This window comes from Halichoeres trimaculatus, unplaced genomic scaffold, assembly GCF_033239565.1.
Source record: "Halichoeres trimaculatus isolate MK-OKI-2021-1 unplaced genomic scaffold, fHalTri1.1 fHalTri1_scaffold_8, whole genome shotgun sequence".
In the NCBI taxonomy this organism is placed as follows: domain Eukaryota; kingdom Metazoa; phylum Chordata; class Actinopteri; order Labriformes; family Labridae; genus Halichoeres; species Halichoeres trimaculatus.
Window position 1 is genome coordinate 36,313,872 of NW_027437186.1, and position 23,949 is coordinate 36,337,820.

At 36.9% G+C, this 23,949-nt stretch overlaps 1 protein-coding gene across 5 annotated transcripts; it reads right to left on the reverse strand.

Annotated features, from left to right (window-relative positions):
- Window positions 1-990: 990 nt before the first annotated feature.
- Window positions 991-22,026, reverse strand: rrbp1a (ribosome binding protein 1a). 5 transcript variants are annotated; one of them, XM_074676091.1, is made up of 27 exons: window positions 21,785-22,026; window positions 18,139-19,090; window positions 15,983-16,137; window positions 15,778-15,900; window positions 14,800-14,952; window positions 12,571-12,689; window positions 12,306-12,459; window positions 10,034-10,172; window positions 9,700-9,884; window positions 9,582-9,619; window positions 8,244-8,319; window positions 8,071-8,108; window positions 7,893-7,974; window positions 7,768-7,808; window positions 7,602-7,680; window positions 7,427-7,516; window positions 7,202-7,288; window positions 7,018-7,107; window positions 6,841-6,933; window positions 6,685-6,735; window positions 6,493-6,585; window positions 5,336-5,419; window positions 5,029-5,106; window positions 3,685-3,768; window positions 3,490-3,588; window positions 1,600-1,743; window positions 991-1,516 (listed from the first exon to the last, which is right to left on the reverse strand). In XM_074676091.1, exons 2-27 carry the CDS (start codon window positions 19,070-19,072, stop codon window positions 1,478-1,480), a joined length of 3,348 nt encoding a protein of 1,115 aa, XP_074532192.1. In that variant the 5' UTR covers window positions 19,073-19,090; window positions 21,785-22,026; the 3' UTR covers window positions 991-1,477. The 5 variants fall into 5 exon arrangements, with proteins under 5 accessions (XP_074532192.1, XP_074532193.1, XP_074532190.1 ...); XM_074676092.1 differs by having other exon boundaries at window positions 6,505-6,585; window positions 7,427-7,519; XM_074676089.1 differs by having other exon boundaries at window positions 7,427-7,519.
- Between the last annotated feature and the right edge of the window lie 1,923 nt (window positions 22,027-23,949).

Consider the following 23,949-nt stretch of genomic DNA (forward strand, 5'->3'; position numbering starts at 1 on the left):
AATTTAAAATTGGATTTTGCCCATTTTTTTAAGTTTCAAATATTTTTGAAGTTTTTCTGATTTATAAAATATGTTTTCTTGCAAACTTTTTAAATTTAGGGAATCTTTTAAAATTTTAAAATATTTTTCAAATGTTTAAAAATTGGACTGTATTTTTCTTTGAAGTTTCAAATATTTTTGAATTTTTTCTGATTTATGATTTTTTTTTCTTGCAATTTTTTGAAATTTAAGTAGTTTTTTTTATTTCAGAATATTTTTGCAAATTATTAAAAAAGGATGTTGCACATTTTTTTGAAGTTTCAAATATTTTTGAAATTTTGCTGGTATTTTTAATCTTCAGAATTGTTTGAATTTTTTGTGAATATTTGTAACTTTTTTTTAAATTAATATTAAAAAACCAAGACATTACATGTTAAATATCATAAAAAAAAAAAAAACCCTTCTTATTTAGATAATTACTCCTCAAATTTTAACCATGTACAGAATTATATACACCTTTTAATTATTGTGAAAATGAAGTAGAATTTGCAGCTCCAGAATAATTTTAATCCAGGTGAGCTGAGGAAAAAATAGCTCCTATGAAAGTACAGGTTGCGAACCCCTGAGCATGATCAACAGACAACCTCCCATCTGTAACAAGTGCTGACCTGAACTCGTGTTTTGTTTTAAAAAATGCCACATTTTCAACAAATCATGTTCCTGTGTGCTGATATCATGGGTCTCTGTAAGGAAAGGGTAACACTTCCTGTATGAAACTTAATATGTTCTCCTCAAAGCAGTTGGGAAACAACTTTATTTGAGTTTCTTTAACCCAACAGGATGTTACTTCATTTTTATCATCATGAGAAAACTGTCAATCTTTTAAATGAGGAAGATGTCTAAGACAGATTTGCTGAAACTATGTCAAAATACCAACGCACTCACACGAGCTAACTTACATCACTTCCAGCTTGTGTGAACTACACCCTGACTCACCGCGACACAGACACTGGAGAGAAACGCTGTAGAGCTACACTGTAGTTTATTCATTCATACAAATTTGATGCATGGTACTGGCAGCCAGCTACAGAGGAAAGCAGGCTGTAGCGGTAGTGACACATCGAACCATAAAATGTTCCCATCATTCACCCACATAGAAAAGACATACAAAGTAATTGCACAGGTTGATGTACGTTTGACGCACAGTCGGTTTCCCTTTTTAACACTGAACTATGGGGAAATGTTTGGAATATAAGGCAGGGGATAAATAACTCCTGGCATAGCCAGACCGTTGATGGAATGTGGGTTTTAATAAAGATTGTAGAAGGACTCGCTCCTCTGATCCTACTTTGAAATGTTCATAATGTCAAACATTTGATTCCTACAGTTGCAACAAGTGCAATCAACTACAGTACAAGAAAAATAGTTTTGGAATGCATAACTATGGTAATCATAAGGCATATTTGGCAGTTTTTTTGTAGTGTCTGCAGTTAACTTCTCAGACGGACGTTCCTTCCTTCAGCTCCACGTACTCTCCCTAAAAGCAGAAAGAAAGAAAAGAGTTATTACTGTGAGAGCTGAATGCTCTGAGTGCAGAAGTGAGTGAGTGTGTACGGTTACCTTTCCATCCAGGTGCTCCTGTAGCGTCCTCACTGTGTCTCTCTCTTTGGTCAGCTGCTCTTGTGTGGCTTTGAGAAGCTGCTGGAGCTTGGTGGCTGCCTGGCCGAGGTCTTTGGAAAGCTTCTTCTCCTTCTCCAAACGTTCCTGATCCCACAACAGAAGCAAGCGTCACTCCAGAGCTGACAGACTAATTATTACGATGCAAGATACAGAAGAAAGCCTGCTCAGTCGTCTCTTATGGCCGTCTATACATCTGTGTCAGTGTCTGTGTCTGCACTGAACCCTACCCTCTGCCTGGATGTTGATGTTTTGGTTGTATCAGGATGTTTCTGGGCTATTATCATGAGATGAGTGGGAAATTCATTTATGAATTCATTTCTGTTTAAAAAAAATCAACAAATGACCAAAAAGACATCTGACACTCTACTCATTTTAGTCTATTGTATTCACATTTTCTCCTACTTGAAAGGAGGATGTGAAGTTGATGAGTAAAGCGGGGTTATCAATACTGTTATCAAATTCAAGTGTTCTTTCAAAACTTTTTTAATTTTTGCAAATCTATTAAGTTTATTAAATTTCTTGCAAACTTTTGAAATTCAGGCAAATTTTTAAATTTCATATATATTTTTTTTTTGCAAATTAAGGAAATTAGATTTTGCATATTTTTTTGAAGTATCAAATATTTTTGAAATTTCTCCCATTTATTAAATTTATTTACTTGCAAATGTTTTAAATTTCAGAAATTTTTGCTTATTGATAAAATTTGATAATGCACATTTTTGTAAAATTTTAAAATATTTTTTAAAATTTTCTGATTTATAAATTTTATTTATTTTCTTGTAAACTTGAAATTCAAGCATATTAAAAAAAAAAATTGGAATTAAGCAAATGTTTTACATTTCTGATTTTTTTTTGTCAAATTTATAAAATTGGACTGTATTTTTTTGAAGTTTCAAATATTTTTAAAAATTTTCTGATTTATAAAATTTACTTTCTTGCACACTTTTAAAATTTAAGTAATTTTTTAACATTTCAGAATTTTTTGTAAATTTATAACATTTTATCTTCTTACATTTTTTATATTTTTTCAAACTTAACAATTGTTTGAAATTCTGCAGATTTTTGAAACTTGCTTACTTAAAAAATTGGATTTTGCACATTTTTTTAAGTTACAAATGGTTTTGAAATTCTTCTGATTTATGAAATTATTTATTTTCTAGCAAACTTTTGAGATTTTAGCAAATGTTTTACATTTCTGTTTGTTTTTTTGCAAATTTTATAAAATTGGACTTTTACTGCAATTATTGGATGTTGATTATTTGGTTGTATCAGGATGTTTCTGGGCATGAAAGTGTAATTACATCAGCAAAATCCCATCACACCTAGTGCACAAGTGACTTTGCGTGTTGATTAGCGAGTTGTAGAAGCTAATTAGAGCAGCTACGATAGCAGATGTAGCATGGAAGAAGAAAAACACAACCAAAGTGAAACGAAGGGGGAGCTTGGCTCGACTTTCACTCGCTTTCAGGAACTTGGAGAGCAGCACGGGATGAAGAGAGATGTGAGTTAGCATTCTGCTAACCAGGTATGTGTTAAATACCTGTGATTAGCTTGTGCTAACATGCTAAGTCAGGTGCACAGCTCTAGAGTCTCTCCCACATTGAAACGTGAAGCTACAGGTGGTTGCTGGGCTAGTGAATGTGTTCATGTATCACTGTCGGAGGCTGTGGGTGTGTGCTGCAGCTGGCACTGAGCCAAGGAGGAGAAGCCTAGTTTGAATGTTTGAATAAGGATACTGCTCTGCTGAATCATTGTGCTTAGTCATATCTCAGTGCACCGTTAAAGGACTGAGAGAAACAAAGTAGAAATCACGAGGAAACTTTCCCACACCTTTAGCTGAGCTACATCCTCTGTGTCTGCTTGTGGTGACTCAGCAGAATCCTTCTGAAGATCCAGCTGTGCCTGAAGATCTATTAAAGTCTTCTGAGCCTGGAGGTTGAAAACACAGAGACAAAATGATGTAATCCACAGAGCTGACGAACCACCCTCCTTGACCTAAAACAAACACGCTAATGATCATCCGACCTGCTCAAACTCCTCTGAAAGCTGCCGCCTCTGAGACTCCTCCTCCTGCAGCTTCTCGCTCGTCTGACTCAGCTCCTTCTGGACCTGTCGGCAGACAACAACAGCAAACACACAATAAGCCTTCACAGAGACAAACATCTGAGACGCTGGAGCGTACACACACTCTCCTGTGGCAAAGCAGCAGCTAAAGAGCACACACACACATCCAAACACACACACACACGGAAGTTGCTCGGCTTGTGTGCTATGTTAGTTTCTTCTCAGGCTACATGAAGTGAAAGTCAAACAAACTTCCTTCAGTGGTTAAAAGTTGAACAAACAAATATCTGGAAACTAAAGAAGGTTAAGGTGGGCATGCCAAAGAAAATGAAGTGGTTAGAGTCACGTCCACGCAGTCAGTGAAAAAGGTGGTTAGCACAAACAGCTGCTGTGTCAGAGGAGTACTGGAAAGACTGGAAATGCAGCTCTGCTTCACACGCGTGATGTGTGACCCAGTATCCGTGTACTGAGGCAACATCCTCCATTCAGAGCAGAGGTATGATTACATGCTAACCCAGAGCACAAGATGTTTTTATTCGTCATGAAGAATTACAAATACATGATCCGTGAAAAGAGCAACTTGCAAGATCAGGTTTTTTTAAATCGCGTTAAATCTTGTCTGACTTTGACCACTGAGAAAAAGTTTCATTCAATCCTATTTTTCAAAATAAATGTGTCAAATCTCGAGGCTGTTACTAAAACTGTTTCTTTATCACTTTTTCACCACAGAGACGGACTCAAGACCTCTGGTTCTGCTTTGGGTGCTGAAGCAGTGAGCTGATGTTGACAACACAAGCATGTATCAACAAGGAATCACTCACTCAGGCTTTTTTACTCTTTCATTTCTCCTGCTTTCACTGAAATTTCTTAATAAAATATTAGAATTATATATTTAAAAAGTGAAATCAGCAAACTGAGGTCTGATTCTTTAAATTTTTGTCCTTTCATGCACACCGTAGTCATGCTGCCAAAACATCGTCTTGATTGCTGCTGCTGTCTCTACCTTTAGCTCATGGTTACAGAGCAAAATATGTTCAAATAATTAATCCAAAAGTAATTTGACACATGCAATTAAAAAAAAAAATATAAAGAAAAATTAAAGACCAAAAGACAGCCCCATTATTGATTTCATCATTGATTCAGCAGACTCCCCAACCTGCAAATTGCTCTTTGAAAATCTGCATCACGTTGAATCACGCTCATTCAGAAAGTAAACAGATTATAAATCATTCAGAATTTCCAGTCGGAGTCCAGTACCCCCCCACAGTGATCGTGAAGGGTGCTCTGAGACCTCGGCACCCTGACCTGACTGTGTTGAGCCTCAGCTGGGCCATTCTGCTCTTGCTGAGCCCTCATCGTGATCTCACCCAGCTGCTCTCTGACCTGAAACAGGAAGCCGTCACTGGTTACATAACTTTAACCCCTTCAGTGAAACACGACACCTCATCAAACCGGTTGTGCAGGTAAAGGGAGGATTGCTCTGTAAACCTCATGATAAGTGACATCTCTTAATCATAATCTCTAATTAAATCTTCATCTTACCTCAGCTTGGTGTGTGTAAGTCAGTTTATTCGCCCTGAGGATGAAAAAGAGGTAAAATCAGTGGAGTTACCTGTGTGAGCTCCTCCTTGTGTGCCTGGACCTCCTTCTGGGCCAAATCCAGCTGGCTCTGACACTCGGACAGCTGCAGCTTCAGCTGTGGACAGAAATGAGCAGGTATCAGACAGGTGAGGCTCTCAAATGCACCATGAGGGCTGAAACCTTTAAATTTAGGAGGAAAGTGAACTAAATCTTCATCCCATCTGTCAATAAAGCCTGCCACCGCTCTACTTCACCTCCTACAACATCAACAGCCCACCAACTTTCCATGCACCTGTGGCTAACCTCAAGTTTTACAGCCCTGGGAAGATAACTACGTCTACAAAAAGACTAATCTGGAAGAAAATACTGATTTTAATTCTGTGTTAATGGATTTGTTTCACTGATAATGGGCCAGATTAATATTGGGCTTGATATGTGGCGAAACATTAGCAAAAAACATAAAAATGATGAGTTTTGCAATTATTATCTATGTATGGTATTAATTTTTGCATATTTATTAAATTTCATATTTTTGTGATTTTTTTTGCTTATTTTTGAAATTTCAAAAATGTTTTAAATTGATGCAAAAAATATTTTATTTTTGAAAATTATTATTTTTAAAGGTTTTTTTTTTTTGAAATTTTTTTTATCACAAATTAAAAACCAAGATATCACATAATTTTTTTTTTTTAAATAAGAGTTCGCTAGATTTAAACTATGTGAAGAATTTTATGGACTTAATCATCTTTTTTTGTGTGAAGATAAAGTAAATTTTGTGGCTTCACAATAATTTTCATCCAGGTGAGCTGAGGAATAATGGCTCCTATGAAAGTAAAGGTTGCAGACTCCAGGTATAGAAATTTAAAAACATGGGATTGTGAAGATACCAAACACAAGTTTAGCCTTTTTTAAAAAAAAAATAATCTGACATTTTTGAAAAATAAATTGAAAAAGTTTTAATAATCATTCTATTTATGCAATAAATAGGTATCAATTTGCCCTGAGCTGCTGTCTGAACCAGGAAATGAAACCTTAGAAAAACAGGAAGATGTGCCATGTGATGGAAACACCAGCTTCACAGTTCCACATCATTTCTGTGAGTTTCTGTGGGAGATTATAAAGGAACTTGCTCTTAAAATCTGAATCCCCATCAGTCCAGTCTTTATTGTGCAACCAATAAAACTCCACCTGCTCATGTACCTGCTCCGTCTCCTCTGACGTCCCCTGGTTTTCAGACTGCTTCTCTAGCTGAGCCTCCAGAAGCATCATCTGTTCCTTCATCTTCAAAGAAAACAAACAGTTTCTAAGCAGCAGAAGACGATTTTCACTTTCTGGATTTTCTTAAAACGTGATTCAAACTGAGTGCGAGGAAGTTTTCACCTGTTCTACACTTTGGTTTTCTGCCTCCAGTTTGCTGACCTTCTCCAAAGCCTGGAGGGGTGAGAAAAAGAGAGCAGTGTGAGGTTTCAGGAAATAAAACGTGAGACCAAAACGTGTTTAAATCAAACAGTAAACCCAGGTTAAAAAAGATCTTACCACCCTCAGCTGTTCTTCTGAGTCTGCCATCTTGGACTTCCATACGAGCTCTTCTTCCTCCACGCTCTTCTGCAGGTGTTTCAGCATTCCTTCCTGGAAGAGAAAAGAAACTTTAACAAAACTTTAAAATGTATCTAAAAAAACAAATAACAACAACTATTCATGTGTATGTCTTACAGTTTCTGCCAGGACCGTCCTGTACTGGTCACACTCCGCCTGCAGGGACCCGTGGCTCTCCTCGGCCTCCTTCAGTTTTTCTAACAGCTCCTGAAACAAAATTTATAAACAAAACACAACCAGGATTGAGTTTCACAGAACAGTTTTACCCAGATAGAGGTAGACGTGAGAAAACTGGACTTACAGGTGATGCTGTGCTGGACTGAGACTCTTGGCTCTGCTGGCTGAGCGCCTCCTGAGCTTTCTGTGTGAATACTTGTAACCAGTCAGACTGCAGAGGGAGAAAGGCAGAAACTAAGTTTTAAAAACACTTTCACCAACAAATGATGTCTAAGGAGATCAACTGTGGGGCATAAATCGACTTCATTCCAAAAATAGTGAAATGATCCTTTAAAAGAAATTTTCCTACCTCCTCTGTCTCGATTTGTATCTGTGGGAAGAGCGTCTTTAGAGTTTCTTTGGTTTGAGTTTGGAAAGTCGTCAGGTCAGCGACAGAGTTCTGCTAAAGATCGAAGAATCAGGGAGGTTATTAAAGCGAAGTTTATTTAATTAATGAGCTTTAAGTGTGAAAAAACAGGCCTTACTGCATCAACGTCTGTCTTTTCTCTGACTTCTCTCAGCTCCTCCTGTAGAGATGTGATGAGGGCGTCCTTCTCTGTCACACTAGATAAAAAAAAATAAAAATAAAAATCAATAAAAGACTGAAACTGTACAAGACTCATTTTTTCTGAGCTGTGTTAACTCGTGTACCTCGTCTGTAGCTGTGCGACCTCTGCAGAGTTATCTGACGCCTGAAAAACAGAAGACACATGTCGCTGAGATGGTGAATATGCATGCTGATTTAACGTCTCTTTAATTGGTGGTGGAAAACTAACTGGTGTGCTGGTGAGTTGTGACATCTCTTCTTTGAGGTTTTTCAGTTCATCCTGAAGCGATGTGATGAGGCTGGTGTCCTCACTGAACAAAACACACAATTTAATAACAGTTAAATTAAACAGAAACTGATGATGAAGAAAACCTGAGCTCAGATGAGGAGGAAAAAAATCTTGATACCTTTTACTTTTCTGCTCGAGTTCAACAATAGTGTTCTCCTGTTAAAAAAAAAAAAAAACAGCAGCATATTTGTGGTTAACACTTCTGTTCTCGTTTTGTTAAGAATAAAAAGGAAAAAATATTCTGCAGACTGAGAAACAGCTGTTGCCCAATAGCTTGTTTCTGAGACTCACTGCAGCTTCCTGCTTTTCCTGTAGTTGCTTCATTTCATCTTGAAGTGTGCTCAGCTGGGCGTCTCTCTCCTGGAGGCTGCAGAGAGGAAAGCGTTGATTTCAGACACACTCACAAATCACAGAGATTGCTCCACGCCATGCACAAAATCTACGACAAACATCACTGTGCACTCTTTAAAAAGCTAACTACTCTAGCTTTAATGTGTTTGGTGGATTTTTTTGTTTTACATTATTGCGACCTTTCCAAAACCACAAGATTCAAGCAGAAGACCATGAAATAATATGAAGAAATAATGTGAAAATGTAAACTGTTAAAAAAAGCATTTTCAGATAAAGAGGTAACAAGCAAGAGATGTGTATTTTTACCCACTTTTTTCAATTTATTTATATTTATTTAGTCGAATGCTGATCTTGAACTGTACTTATTTGTTTTTATGTAAATATGTAAATAGTAATATTTTTCTATTCTTCTTCAAATTTTTATTTCATATTCTTTTTCTATTACTATTCTGTTTTTTTAATGTTATTGCATTTATCACACTTTTTCTGTGAGCTGCTGTGGCAAAAAACAATTCCCCAATTTAGGATTCATAAAAGAATATTCTGCCACACTGTTGTACATTAGGGTGTAATTTATTAATTTAATTATTTATTTTGTTTCCTTTTTTGTGTGTCCTTGCCTTTTATGAATTTATATTAAAGTGTTTAAATGGTCCATGTCTGACCAAAAAAATGATTTTTTTCCATGTTGTGGCAAATCCAAATCAAAATTAAACATTATGTTCCAAAAAAATAAAATAAATAAATAAAAAATATTCTTTTTAATTTAATTTTTGGCTTAAAATTTAGAGGTATAAATATGCACATATTGATAAAATAATAAAATAATAAATTACTAAGAAAGCTAACAAAATAAAATGGAGAAAAACCAACATATCCATTATCATGAAAAAATAAATAATAATAAATAATAATATTAATAATAATATAAAAATTAAAAAATAATAACAACAACATATAAAAAAATAATAATATAAAAATATAATAATAAAAATAATTATAAAAATTAAAAATAAAGGTATGCAAATAGAGTAAGATTATATACTTTAGAAAAATTTGATAAAAAAAATGTTAAAATGTTAAATAAGTGTAACAGTCTCTTGAAAAGGAGCTAAAGTTTAGTAAGTGTTGCACAAAAAGGCAGAAATGCTCAAAATCTCTCTGAGCCTGAACTGTTTCACTGTGCAACTGAGCTCAAACAGGACTTTTACCAGATTTTTTCCACTTACGTAACAAACGTGTAATTTGACACCTGAGGGTGTCGACTCACTCACTCACCTGAGCTTCAGCTGCTCCAGCTCTTCTGTGTTCACCTCCTGGGTCGGACAAACATGGGTTAGAGAGCTCCTTCAGGGTCGGGTCATTTCAGTAAAGATAGACCCACATCCTGTCCTACCTGATTGTTCTCCTCCTCTTCTTTTTTGGTCTGACTAGCTTCCAGCAGAGAGTTGATGGAGGCCACCTGCTGTACGAGCTGGTTTTTCTCCGCCTGCGTCTCCTCCAGCTGGGCTGTGAGGGCATCGATCTGTGCAGAGCGCTCCTTGATTTCAGCCTCCAACGTCCCAATGGTGACCTGAAACTCTGCAGGGATAAAGACCGATATCAAAACACTGACGCTTAATCTGCGTTTCATATTAAATGATAGAACTCCTGGTCCCACATTTCTTGTAACGCCTGATAAAAATTTATTTTATTTTCTGCAGCAAAGAGCCGTTGCACCGTTCTCTGACCTGAGAGAGAGCTGCTGTCCTGCTGGGCTTTGTCCAGAGTTTCCTGCAGGCTGCTGTTTTTACTCTGTGTCGCCCTCAGCTCCTCGCTGACCTCCTCCAGCCTCTTCTGTAACGCTTGCTCACTCTCAGCATGGCTGGCCTGAAAACAAACAAAAAAAAGAGTCAAAAATGGCAGCAGGGGGCAGCAAAGAGTCACCAAATCACACCGTTCTGCAGCACTGATTCACATGGAGACACCAGCTCCTGTCCTGGTTCTGGTTCTTCCATTTAATGCTTCTTTACTTTTAGATTGTTCTTAAAACGCGTGGAAACGTAGAATCTCAGCAGATGTGACAGATGTTACACCTACAGGAAACCAAGACTGTGATATCACTGAAGTTTTCTGACACACTGAGGGTTTTAGTCAAGGAGGGAACCCCACCCTGAAAATTAGAAAGAAAAAAAAAAGTCTTACAAATAAAATCAAACCTGTTGAAACAGCAAAAATCTTTTTGTGTTTTTATAAATTTAGGCAGAAAAGAAGAAAATAAAATAAATCTAAACAAAAAAAGAAACAAAAGGAAAAAGAAATAGTGAAAGGAAAAGAAAAAAAGACGAAAAAAATGAAATGTCTTACAAATAAAATCAAAACTGTTGAACAGAAAAATTCTTCATGTTTTTATGAATTTATAAAAAATGAAATACAAGAAAATAAATAAACAAAAGGAAAAAGAAAAAATGAAAGGAAAAATTAGGGAAAAAATGAAAAAAAAAGTCTTAAAAAAACCTGTTGAAACAGCAAAACTCTTCATGTTTTTATAAATTTATGCAGAGAAAAAAATAAATAAATAAATCTAAACAAAAAAACAAAAAGAAAAAGTGAAAGAAAAAGCAAAAAAAGAGGAAAAATTAAAAAAAAAAAAAGAATTGTCTTCGAATTAAATCAAAACTGATGAAACGGTGAAACTCTTCATGTTTTTATAAATTTAAGAAGGGAAAAAATGAAAGACAAGAAAACAAATCTAAACAAAAATAAAGAAAAAAAAGAAAAGAGAAAAAATGAAAGGAAAAAAATGAGACAAAAACGTCAAATGACAAATGGATAATATGTATAAATGTTTGTTAATAAGCAATTAAATTAAAAAAATAAAATAAATAAATAAAAAAAAAAAAAAAAAAAAACAAGAAACAGCAAAACTGAAAACCTTAAAGTCTGTCAGGTTGGTAAAATGGCAAAAAAGGGTTCAGACGAGAAGGACAGACTCTCGTTAGCGCCATGGAGTCAAAAAAGGTTTTTATGTTTGACTTAGGATCAAGGTTTTGGTCTCTCAAACCTTTATTGAAAACTTAAAAAAAGAGAAGAAGTCACAGGAATTTTGGCTTGTGGTTTTGTCACGGGGGAACAAAATATATTTCAGGAGCCTATCTCAGAATTTCTTAGGATTACATTTGGATTGGATTTCAAGAAGCACTTCAAACTTCAGGAAAACTTTAAGTCGAGTTTCTCTTAGCCTGAAAGACAGATTCAGGCAAAGCAGCCGGTCGTTGACGAGCGCTTCATGCTCTTATAGAGCAGTAATTCACAGAAGTTCCCCAAAGTCCCTTCGAGCCAAACAGCTCAAACATGAATACATATCATATGTGTGCGTTTCTATCCAGTCTGAGGGTCTGAGCTGTTACATAACACCTCTGAAGACCCTGAACCTTTAGGAAGGAGGGTTAAGAAATAGTTAACCAGCGTGAACATTTGACTCAATCTGCGTTAGAGATTGCTAATCTGTGCATGCTGTGGAGAACATCTTCAGATAAAGCAGTGATTGTACTGAGACAAACTTCAAAAAGGCTCACACTGTTCTCCTCCTTCACAGCCAGATGCAGAAGAGAGAGGTGCTCAGACACGCACGCATTCCAGCTGTTGCTGAGACGCCGCCTGCAGCCCCGTTATTGTATGGCTGCATTCCAGTCTAGCCCTAGGCTCTGTGATTACCAGGCAATTAAACCTCCCCGTAACATTAGAGGGCTCGCTGAGAGGTGGGAAAGAAGCTGGCTCGCAAGGGAAGCATTCTTTATTTTTGAGAAAAGAAAGAAAGCTTCACTTTTTCACGGCTGCAAGGAAAAAATGATGAGAAAATGCTGCTGAAAGACTCCTACAATATCATGAAAACACTTCAGGAGGTTGATTCTGCATTGAAGTCCCAGCCCCTGTTAACTCGATCTTCATGCAAAACAAACTTAAAAACAAAAATAATGTTTTAAAAGGAGCAGCAATGATGTGACGCGTGGCCTCGCTAACCTGCAGCACTGAGAGCTGACTCTCTGCGGTGGAGACCTTGGCCTCCAGCCCTTTCCTGATGTGCTCATCAGCAAGCAGACTTTCTGTCTTCTCTCCAACTTCTTTGGTTAACTTTGAGCATTCCTGACGCAGTTTGGCCAGCTCTGCGTTTTGTCTGCGGATGGGATCAAAGAGAGGGGGGAGAGAAAAAGAGTCACCTTGAATATGTCTCAGTATGAAATGGTTTTCAGCATGTCTCTGTGAAACTCAGCAGGAAACGACTCACTTGCTCTCGGCCTGGCTGGTGGCTTGGTTGAGTGCGTCGCGGAGGATCGAGTTCTCCTGCTGCAGACGGGCCAGCTGGGCATTCGGGCCTTTCTCCAGCTGGTCCTGCAGGCTGAGGATCTGTGGGATCAAGAGTTTCAGAGCGTTATTAACCCTAGTGAGGACAGGGTATATGCTAAAATCCTGAGGTTGGTTTCAATACCTTTTAAGACTTTTTCAAAAACCTTAAAAAAATTTTTAAGCCTTTATCGCAACTTTCAGTTGTTGTTGGCATCCACTTTTTAACAGTTGCAGTTTACATTTTTAATAGGGCTGTCATTTTAACGCGTTAATTAGATTAATTAATTACACCGCATATTAACGCGTTATAAAAATTAACGCAGATTAATCTGGATCCCAAACTCGTGGGGCGTTCAAAGACGCACCTATTTTTAAATGTCTGGCATTTACAAACCGTTTGTCCTTCTTGGAAAAAGAGGCGTTCTCGTCAGATTTTCAAATTTCCGACAGTCCCTGAATGTATCACACTAAAAATCAAATCAGCTTATCTTAGGTGCAGGAATGCGTAGATTTTGTAAAGATAGAACCAAAAAACTTTTTTCTTGTGTTCCTTATGCATCAGGGTACCTAGAAATGTGTTGTAAATATCTCCACCTTATTTGTAAATGTTTTTTTAATGTCTTTTAATGTAATTTTAATGTCCTGGAATTTAAAATCTTTATTTTGGGACCTTAAGCAGATTTGAGATTAAAATGCAATTAATTAGATTAATTAATTACAAATCCTGTAATTAATTCGATTAATTTTTTTAATCGCCTGACAGCACTAATTTTTACAGAAATGATGTAAGCTAAAGAGAAATAAAGCTTGAAAGAAGAAATGAAACTAAAGGCAGGTTTATCAACACTCCCCCAACAAGGAACAGCAGTTATTTGAGGCCAACTTGCTGAAGAAAATGAGAAATTATTTAATCATTTTTAAGATTTAGGACATGTGCCGGAGATTGTGTGATTTGCTTTAACGTTGTATTTAATTTCTCTTTATGAAACTAGAAATGACGTTAATTTATAGCTGGTGTTCACAATCCTTATTGTTGTATTTTATTATAACTAGAGTCTATGTATTTTTTTTAATTATTCTTTTTTATTTTTGTATTTTTCTACTGACTCCATCGATTTCTGCTGTTAACACAACAATTTTCCAGTTTGGGATCAATAAAGTAACTCTATTCTTTTCTATTCTATTCTATTTTAGAACTTTATTGGCTGTTTGTTTAACCAGGGTTCCTACAGTTCAAGGTAAGTTAAATTTAAGACTTTTTTAATGACGTTGGAAATCAAATTTTAAAACAAGTCGATAACGAACCACAGTTGAAACAAACAAAACTAACAAACAAAAACACCACATGAATTACCTGGGTGAGAGGCTATTTTGACCCAATGTTTATTTTACATAAAACATCACTTTTTACCTTTTTTTAACCCCATTTTTACAACTTTATGCCTATTTTGCCCCCATTCATCTCTTTTGGCCACTGTCACAACCATTTTTGAAATTTTAACATGGTTTTTGAAATTCAATTTCAAATTTAATTCTCAATTTTGCTGCCATAATTAATTTCCCTAAGCCACTTTTGGATTTTTTTGCCAATTTTTTTCTCTCTCCAGGCCCCCTAGGTAGAACCAAGACATGCGTCTGCTTTAAAAGTTCCTGGTGCAACAACATCACTGTTCTGTTAGTTCCGCTATTGTGATTACGGGATGTTGCCACGGGAGTAAATCAGGAAATTATTTAGAAAAATAGATAAACGTTACTTAATTTTTTTTTTTACTGCAAACTAACATAAATCTTACCAATGTGTTCATATTTTTAAGACTTTTGAAATTTGGATTTAAGACTTTTTAATGCCAATTCAGGCCTTATTTTTAGAATTATGAATTCAATGCCTTTTAAGACTTTTCAAGGATCCGCGGGAACCCTGTTAACGTCCCAATCAGGGGACAGTTGCAAGGAGGAAAATAAATATGCATGGATATTTTTTGGGGTCAAAACTTGAATACCTATGAAACATAATATCTCATAAGACCGCAATTAAGACTTTTTAATACTTTTTAAGGGCCTTCATTTTCCCCAAATTGGTTTATCAACTTTTAATACTTTTTAAGACCCCGTGGATACCCTGGAGTAGCAAAACCCTCATGCCTGAGAATGAGAAAGTGTGTGAACCTACCTTTGCGTTGAGCGCCTGGGTCTGTGCTACATGGTCCTGGTAACTGGCCTGCATGCGAGCCTGCAGGGCGATCATTTCCTGCTCCCTCTTGCTGAGCTGGGCACTCAGTCTGGTCTCCACATTGGCCACCTTGGACTTCTCAGCAGAAAGCTCCTGATGAAGCAGAAAACAGGGTCAGGGAGGAATTTCTGTGGAGTAACTGGCTTTAAAAATCAAAGACGTCATCTGCCTGAGGATGAATTTTGCCCTTTTGTTCTTTTTTTTTTTAAGTGAGAACAATTTGTTTCTGTTTCTTCTTTAAAAAATGTCCTCTAGTGCCACCTCCAGGACAAAAAAAATAGAGATACAAGCTCAAACTCAACAAAATTTGCCCCTTTTAAGACAGATAACAGAAATACTTTGTCCTCTGCTGCCACCTACAGGCCAAACTGAGGAGCAGAGATTTTTAACTCAGTTGCTGTTTGATTTTAAGAGTTTTCTGCTCTCAACAGGAACTTAAAAAAAAGTAAATTAAAAATAAAAACAGACTTTTTTACCTCTTAAATGTTTCAAACAGAATATTTGGTTTTGGACTTTTAATTGAGAAGAATCAAAATGTTTTATTGGTGAGCATGATGTTCAAAACAGAGAGGAAAAACAGACTAAAACCAGACACAGTTTTGATGCTGAGTTTCAGGCCATGTGTTAATGAGTCAGTTATGCAGCTGTGACTATTTTTACCAAACCAAATAAAAGTCATGGGTGTAACCTGTGCAGTATTAGAGGTGTGGCTTCCTCCTGTCAGCAGATTGATTTCTCCAAACTTGAGACTTCACCGAAAATGTTTACGACAATGGGTTTCTTAGGAAGTTGCTCAGAAAGCCGGCTGCTTTTGGAGGTTTTAGGGAAATTTTGAGCTGACAGTGTAAATATGTGTAATAGATGAGACCAGATGATGTGCTTTGGCAGGATATTAGCCTAACCCTGAGAGTGTCTAACCTTGGTGAGTTCTCGGAGGCGGTTCTTTGCTGCAGAGGCGTCCTCCTGCTCTGCTGCCAGCTGTTTCTCCCTCTCCTCCAGCTGCTTCTTCAGAGCAGTCACTGGGTCTCCTTTCTGAGTGGCCTGAGAAATAAAAAAAATGTGTAAAAATAAATCGACTGTGTGCTTGAAGCTGTTCAGCCTCACTCATCGTGGCGTCTCGTACCGTGTGCCAGGTGTCCTGAATGATGCCGGCTTTCTCCGAGAGGATCTCGATGAGCCTGTGAGCCTCTGCCTCATTGAACACCATGCTGCTGACGGTGGACACCAGCGCCTTGTAGGGCAGGTAGAGAGGGGCGTCAACAGAGTCCACAGCTGATGCTGAAGAGGGAGACACAACATGACGCAGAAATGATCAGAGAGTTCATGGTTAACTGTGGAGAAAGCTCATCAGGCCATCTCTGTGAGCGCTGAACTCCTGCACACACGCAGGAAAAGGACAAGGTTGCAACTTGTCTTGTGGGTCTGCAGGCCTGGCAGGCTGCGTGCGGTGAAATGACGGGGCACTGTGGCACCAGGCGGAGACAAGCCTCAGGCAAAGGGGAGCCCAGCCCCCGCCTGCCCACCCATTGTCAGGGCACTGAGAGGCTTTGTCAGCTAACAAAACAGGGCAGTGGTGTTTGGACAAGCTGGCGTGCTCTGTGCCCTCCACAGCTGAGTGCCAGACGTTACCTACAGCTGCCACTGGCACTAATTTCAACGGATACACAGCGAGAAGTTCATCAGGCCTGACAGGGTCGAAGTGCTGAGGGCTGTGAGCGAAAACATTCACACTATGAGCAGAGTTACAACCTGTTTATCACTGAGTTACTCAGGTTTGATCAGACCTGCTGCTCTCTAACAATCTTTGGAGAGCTCTCAGGTGAAGTGGTCATCGACTGCTCCCAGACTTTAATGCTTCAACAAGAGTGTCTGCTTTCAAATCCATGAAGCCTTTTTGTTATAATAAAATAATTTTTGTTTCGATTTTTTTGGGTGTTTTGCCCTTTTAGTATTGTTATTGTTATCGTTTTGACTTTGTAACAAGGATTAAAACTGTACATGAGGCAGGAGGGACTGGTACTTTATTATACTTCATTTTCACAAACAATTTTAATTTGCTCTCCTTCATTTTTCTTCATTGTTTTTTGTCTGTTTTTTTTTCTATTTATTATGGTGTCCTCTTTTGTTATTTATTGTCTATTTGTTGTTTTTACTGTTTTTATTCTCTTTTAACACATTTTTATTTTTTAAACTTGCTTTTATTTGATTGTGTTTTAAGACTGTGCAGCACTTTGGTCAACCTTGGTTGTTTTAAAATGTGCTATATAAATAAACGTGATTGATTTATTTAATGATTTTTTTCAAAACTCACCACTTTTTCACAGACGCCCAAACAAAATATTCTTACCCAGTTTTGCACAATCACACCAGGTGATCTATGTACGACACCTGCAGCTACGAGGTGCATGTAGCCTTTAAAACAGTGGTATAAGAGAGTTCATATCTCGAACCAACATGAGTTATAAATACTTAATCAAGATGCTAACGGGAGAGTGATGACAAGAGACTCTCCAAGTCGTTGATCACAGATTAACTCTGGGAGCATTAAAGTGATACTCCGGGATGGAACAAGTTGGCTCTTATCAAAAGGTTTAAGGCAGAGATTACCCCTACAGCAGTGTTTTTGTGGCTCGCACCAAACATCCCCTCCCTGCTCCTCTGCCGGTTTCCTCTGCACTCAGACGGGGCCATATTTTACTTGACCAAAAACACAAATGAACGGACTCCCACTGAAAAAATCTGATATCGGTCTGCATTCACGCTTTATTTAGAGAATTTTCAGCGTGTTACTTTCATACTAAAACACCGCTAAATAAGGCTCTAGTTCTCATCGTGTCTCTTCGTCCTGGCAGATGTCGTAGCCAGCTGTGGCTCTGCAGCATAGGTAGCGCCGTTTTACGACACGATGAGAACTAGAGCCTTATTTAGCGGTGTTTTTGTGTGAAAGTAACGCGCTGAAAATTCTCTAAATAAAGCGTGAATGCAGACCGATATCAGATTTTTTCAGTGGGAGTTTGTTTATTTGTGTTTTTGGTCAAGTAAAATATGGCCCCGTCTGAGTGCAGAGGAAACCTGCAGAGGAGCAGGGAGTGGGTGTTTGGTAATTTCTGCCCTAAACCTTGTGATAGGACCCAACTTGTTCCATCACTTTAAAGCTGAACAAATATTTTCATGTACTCTAAAATTACAGGGAGTACCTTTAGATTTTCACCTCATACGTTGATGAAACCACCTGTTTGAACCAAGGTTTAATAGAAAACTAAACCCCTAGATGCTCACCCGGCTCAGCCTTCTTCTTTGAGGCCTTTTTCTTGGGCTCCTGAGTTTTTCCTGCAGCAGCAGCCGGGGGCTGGGATCCAACAGGGGGCACAGCCAGCACCGGGACCTCTTTAGTGACGGCTTCCAGGACTGGGGCGGTCTTGCTTGGTGCTGCTGCTGCTGCAGACTTGGTCGGGGCTGCAGCTGCCTTCCCCTCCTTAGCAGGAGCAGATTTGGATGGTGCAGGGGCAGATTTTGATGGCGCAGGAGCAGACTTGACTGCTGCAGGGGCAGGTTTTGCTGATGGAGGGGCAGCAGCAGACTTGGTTGATGCAGGAGCAGGTTTTGCAGGGGCAGAGGACTGGGTGGTTGCTTTTGCTTGGGTGGTGGAAGGAGTCTGGGATGTTACAGGTGCTGCAGAGGACTTGACTGGTGCAGGGGCAGGAGCTGGGTCAACCTTGGCGGCCTTCTTCTTCTTCTTCTCTTTAGGAGAGGGTGCAGGAGAGGGGTCAGCGAGAGCAGGACTTGGTTCAGCAGCAGCCTTGACCTGAGTTTCTGCTGGTGACGGGGCTGCAGTTGGTTTCACCTCCACGACAGGAGCAGGCTCGGGGGCAGGAGCAGGTGCAGCAGCTGCAACTGGTGCAGCAGCAGCGGCTTCGATGACTGGTTCAGCTTCAACCTCCTCTTGAACTTTCTCAGGCTCTGGGATCTTCCCATTTGGCTTTTCTTCTTTCTTCTTACCGCGGCTCTTCTTCTCAGACACTTTGTCCTTCTTCTTCTTGTCGGAGCGAGCAGGCTGAATCTTACCCAACTCCCGCCGTTGTTTCGCCAAAGCCTCTTCATATGAGGTTTCCTTCATGGAGAAAGTGGAGACAAGGGCGATCCCGAGAGCAGAGATCACCATGAATCCACCAAACACCACTATCCCAAGCGTTTGGGGGTCGTAGATATCCATCGTTGAGTTTCAGTTGACCTAAAAATGAAAAAACACAAAGCTTACTTTAAACCAAAGCTCAGTGATTATTTTTTATAGATTGATCTGAAAGCGGCTGGATTAAAAGAGCGGTTGATGAGATTTTGGATTGAAGCTGTGGGATGAACAGCCACAGGCTTTACCCTCAGCAGCCTCAGGGTGTCACTGTTAGGTCCATAAACTTTAGGCATAAGACCAGCTGCAGGAAGCAAAGGGGCAAATCTTATCAGCACACAAGTCAACAAATATCAGCAGCTTAAAGCCCACTCAAGATGAAACACGTGTCCATACAGCTTAAATGTACCTTTACTGTAAAGAGTAGCATGAATACAAGCTGTGCCAAAGTAAACACCAAACCTGATAAAAGCACCAGGATAAAAATCACCTCCCTTTAAGTATACAATACAGAAAATCCTCATGCAAATATCACATTTTAATTTGCTTAAGTCTGCTTTTATTGTTTTTCTGTTTGCACAGTTGAAAGTGAAAGTTGATGCTTGATAAATGGTCTTAATTAAAGCTTTAATTTTGTACAGCAGAAAGATTTAACTTAAATAAACTTAAATAAAACACATGGAGGTCTATGTGTCAGGCATTGAAGGCAAGTAAAGGCAACAGAAATGTGAGTAAATAACCTGAATATAAATTCAAAGCCTTAAGCCTTATTTTTAAAAATATTTTTATTATTATAATATGTACATTTTTTTTTAACTGTAATTGTTTCACTTAACTCTTCTAATTCTTATAACGGTATTTTATTATTAATCTTTTTTCTAGTTATTATTGTTATTACTATTACTTTGTATGTGTATGTATGTGTGTAAAGCTTATTATTTTCTTTTCTTTTTTCTAAAAATTTTAAATATTCTATTATTTTATCGAATTATTTTCTGTTTTTTTTTTCTTCTTTTTTTGAAAAACTTTATGAAGATATGACCTTTTTGGGGGAGGGGGGGTTATATGTGTATACGTCTATAATTTTGTATGTTTGTAAATACGCATACCTTTCTTATAACGGTATTTTATTATTAATTTATTTTCTAGTTATTATTGGTATTACTATTACTTTGTATTTGTATGTATGTGTGTATAGCTTATTATTTTCGTTTCCTTTTTTCTAAATATTTTAAATATTCTATTATTTCATTGTATTATTTTCTGTCATTTTTTCTATTTTCTTTTATTTTGAAAAATTTTATGTTTATGTATGTTTTATATATATATATATATATATATATATATATATATATATATATATATATATATATATATATAAATATATATATATATATATATATATATATATATATATATATATATATATATTTGGAGGGGGGGGTTATATGAGTATATGTCTACAATTTTGTATGTTTGTAAATACGCATACCTTTTTTTCTTCATAATGTTATGATTTTCCAATGCGAAAATACACGCATTCATTGTAATGCATGGTAAATTTCTGGTAACTTTGTGCCAAAAATTCAATAGAAAAAAAAAAGAATGTTGAAAAAAAAAAAAAAGAGGAATGGGCAAAGTACACAAAGTTAACAAGAACTGCCAAACTCTGCAGCTGCTGGCTCAATTTCTGCATTCATTTCCTGTACTGTATTGAAAAATGTCCCTTTAAGGCTCTTCAAAGCGCCTGTCAGAAATGAAAGAAAAGTTGGAGAGTCAAACAAATCTGTGGGGCACTAAAACCCATTTTCTAGTCTGATATGATATTACGAATTAGAGTTTCATTCAGTAAAGAAAAACATAAATATAAAACAATGGTGCTAACTTGAAGCCACACTGTGTTATAGTACAGAAAAACTGCTGAGCTACTTTAAAGCAATCAAAACAGAGTCCAGAGTCCTCTTTCATTGCAGGGTTTGAGAGCTGGAAGCCAAAGGGAAAAGTTTGAAATGTGTCCTTATCTCTGTAATCACACGTCAGTGCATCTCAGCCCAAAATAATCTGAGCAAGTTTTCAGTTATTCCTTTAGATTCCTATTACACCTTTTATAATGAAATTTAAATAACATCACTTTATTCTCTAATAATACAGCTTTATCATCAGTTGTTTATTTTTTATTTACATTCCTTCACATATTCTATTCCCTATTGTCCTATTTTAGTGTTCTTGTATATTTGTACATCATATCAGCCAGATTTGAAATGTTAAATCAGACAAAACAATTTCTTTGCATCAGACAGCTTCAGATACATCGTATCTGTCGTAATAAATAACCACTTTTCTTGTAAAACGAAACACAAACGCAAAAACTCCTAATTTTCTATCAAGCCAGAGGTAAAATCTTCACACTTCTGCCGCAACTTAAATATCACCTCAAGACATTAAAGACAGCCTGCTGTTACTGATTTAAATATGCATTCAAACAGAAAAAGATAGTATCTATTTTCACTTTTTCTCAGTCGTTATTTTAATTTTCCTTAAGCTAGCATTTCAGCTAACAGTTTGAATCAATGAACTTGGATATCGTCCTGCCCACAATGGTACAAAGTGTCGGTTAACATAACAAAACCACGCCGTAAAAGCTTAATCAAAACTCTCCACTCAACAGCATGAAATGAAAAACATGGGATTGTTTTGTTTAACTTTAATCTGTGTGGAGTAGTAGTTAGCTCAGGAGTTAGCAGAAGATAGCTCCCCATGCTAGCTGACGCTGTCTCAATGAATAAAACAAATACTCACCTCGCTTGTGATGGAGCTACGTGCTTGCTTTAACGGGGATGAAGAGGCTGAAAAACGTTAGGAGTTGTCGAAGAAGTGGGTTTCCTGCAAAGCTGACTGTTTGCTCAGTTATTTCGCTCACTAGCTTTTTTTTTCCAGTCCTGTCCCCCTCCTCACTCCGCTGGAGAATCCGTGCTCTGCTGTGAAGTCGTGGCACTTCGAGCTGGCTAGACGTGCTGGCCCCGTGCCCCAGATAGCTACCATAAACCGAAGCGGCTTCTGATTGGCTGAAATGTGTTCGACCCAGACACGAGCATCATGGGAGATGTAGTCTAGCCAAAGGAGAGTAAGAAAATTAAAACTTCTGAAGCATTTCTCTCTGAGACTATCTAGACCAGAACACCATTTTTTAAATATATATTAAACTTACGTCTGTCTGCTAATTTACCGTACCATTTAGAGTTGTTTTTTTCTAGATGTTTACTTTACAATATTTGTTTAAATAATAAAAATCAAATAGTATATATTGTACCATATCTAAAGGTCACAGATCTAGTAAAAGAACAGTCAATCTTTATTTTGTATTTTTAGAATGTTATGCAATGTTTTACCTCTCCCAAAATTTCTTACAACCAAAACATATATTAAACTATACAAAAAAAATATTATATCAACCTTTTAAGATTTTTTTTATTCTGTTGTCTATAGATTTACATTTTCAAATTTTTTCAGGACAGTTTTCACAACTCAATCAATAAAACGAATATTTTAAAAAATTTTAAAGTTTATATATTACAATTCTTCAAAAATACAATGCAATATTTCTTTGTAAAATGTCTAATTTTTATTCAATTGTTTCCAAAGTTAATATTTCACAAGACAGAACATAAAGTTAACAAATTAGTGTGTTAGTATATTAGTTTATAACTCAATATTCTGTGTTTTTTTACAAAACACTCTGTGTTGTAGGCTATGCCTATGGTGAGAAAATCATGACCGAAACATTATCAGATGTTTTGGTCATGACTGTTTCGGTTGTGACATTTTTAGCTAATTCTTTGCATAACAACAGTATGCTAGCAAGCACATGGCAAGTAAGCATACTTTGAAGATTTGTTCTCACAGAAAAACACAATGTGTTGATGAAAAATAAACAAGATTTTTACCCAAATTCAAGCAAACATATGTACGGTCGTGACATGTTTTAATGTAACACACTGATTTTCAGACTTAAGAAGCCATTTATTTCAGAAAATGATAGCAATCAGCAATTTACCATGCAATCATTAGGTGCAGGGCTTCAGAGTGCTTCCCCCTCTCAAAGATTCAGGGGTGCAGCTATAATCCAGACTCAAACTATGAATTCAAACTGTTGTGTTTCGGCTGTGACATAAAATCTGGGGACACTTTTTTCAGCATATTAAAGTAATTTGAATTTTATTTCCACAATAGATGTAAATCTTTCAACTCATTTTTAGACTTAATCACAAATATCTGTTTAAAAAAAAATCTAAAAAATGTTTCTGGTGTTGTTTACACGAATTAATTTAAGAGGTCTGGGCAGGAAACAGTTTCTTCACAATAGAAAGTAGGCCTATCTTAAAAATAAAAGATTATTTTTTAAAATATTTTTAGCTTATCTGTATCTCATTTAAATGTTTTTGTTTAAATAGTTTATAAAAAGACCTTTGCAACCATATATGACTGAACACATTTTTGTCTGCTTTTTTATTTGTTTGTTTTTTTTATTTCAGGGGACAGCAATTTGGACATTTTGGGTAGAATGCCCCATATATATATTTTAATCTCACGTCAGTGTATTAATTTACCGTACCATTTTTGAGTTGTTTTTGCACAATGTTTACTTCACAATATTTGTTTGAATGATAAAAATCAAATATTTGACTATCATTTTGTAATGTATGCAATCAAACACTGTCTGATCCCTGGTCTTACCAAGCTCATTTGTTGACAGTAGGATCTATTCAAATGTTTTTCTGTTTATTTTTTATGTTTTTGCATAAGGACCATTTCATAACCAAAAATTATTCCTTCAAGCAAGGCTAGAGGCTTTCATAAACAATTATCATCAGCCAAGCCTAAATATGCAAAGGAATGCCCTTCAAGCTGGAGGATAGCATTGCCCATGTTTTGACAGTGTTATTTGAAGGATTGCTAACCACACC

What these genes read in the sequence shown, in the direction of transcription:
- rrbp1a (XM_074676089.1), bottom strand. Translation starts at nt 19,072, where the DNA reads ATGGATATCTACGACCCCCAAACGCTTGGGATAGTGGTGTTTGGTGGA. An exon ending in ACCAGCCAGGCCGAGAGCAA is followed by an intron (nt 12,460 to 12,570) that starts GTGAGTCGTTTC and finishes TCCCATCCGCAG; the next exon opens with ACAAAACGCAGAGCTGGCCA. An exon ending in GGACGGTCCTGGCAGAAACT is followed by an intron (nt 6,934 to 7,017) that starts GTAAGACATACA and finishes TTTCTCTTCCAG; the next exon opens with GAAGGAATGCTGAAACACCT.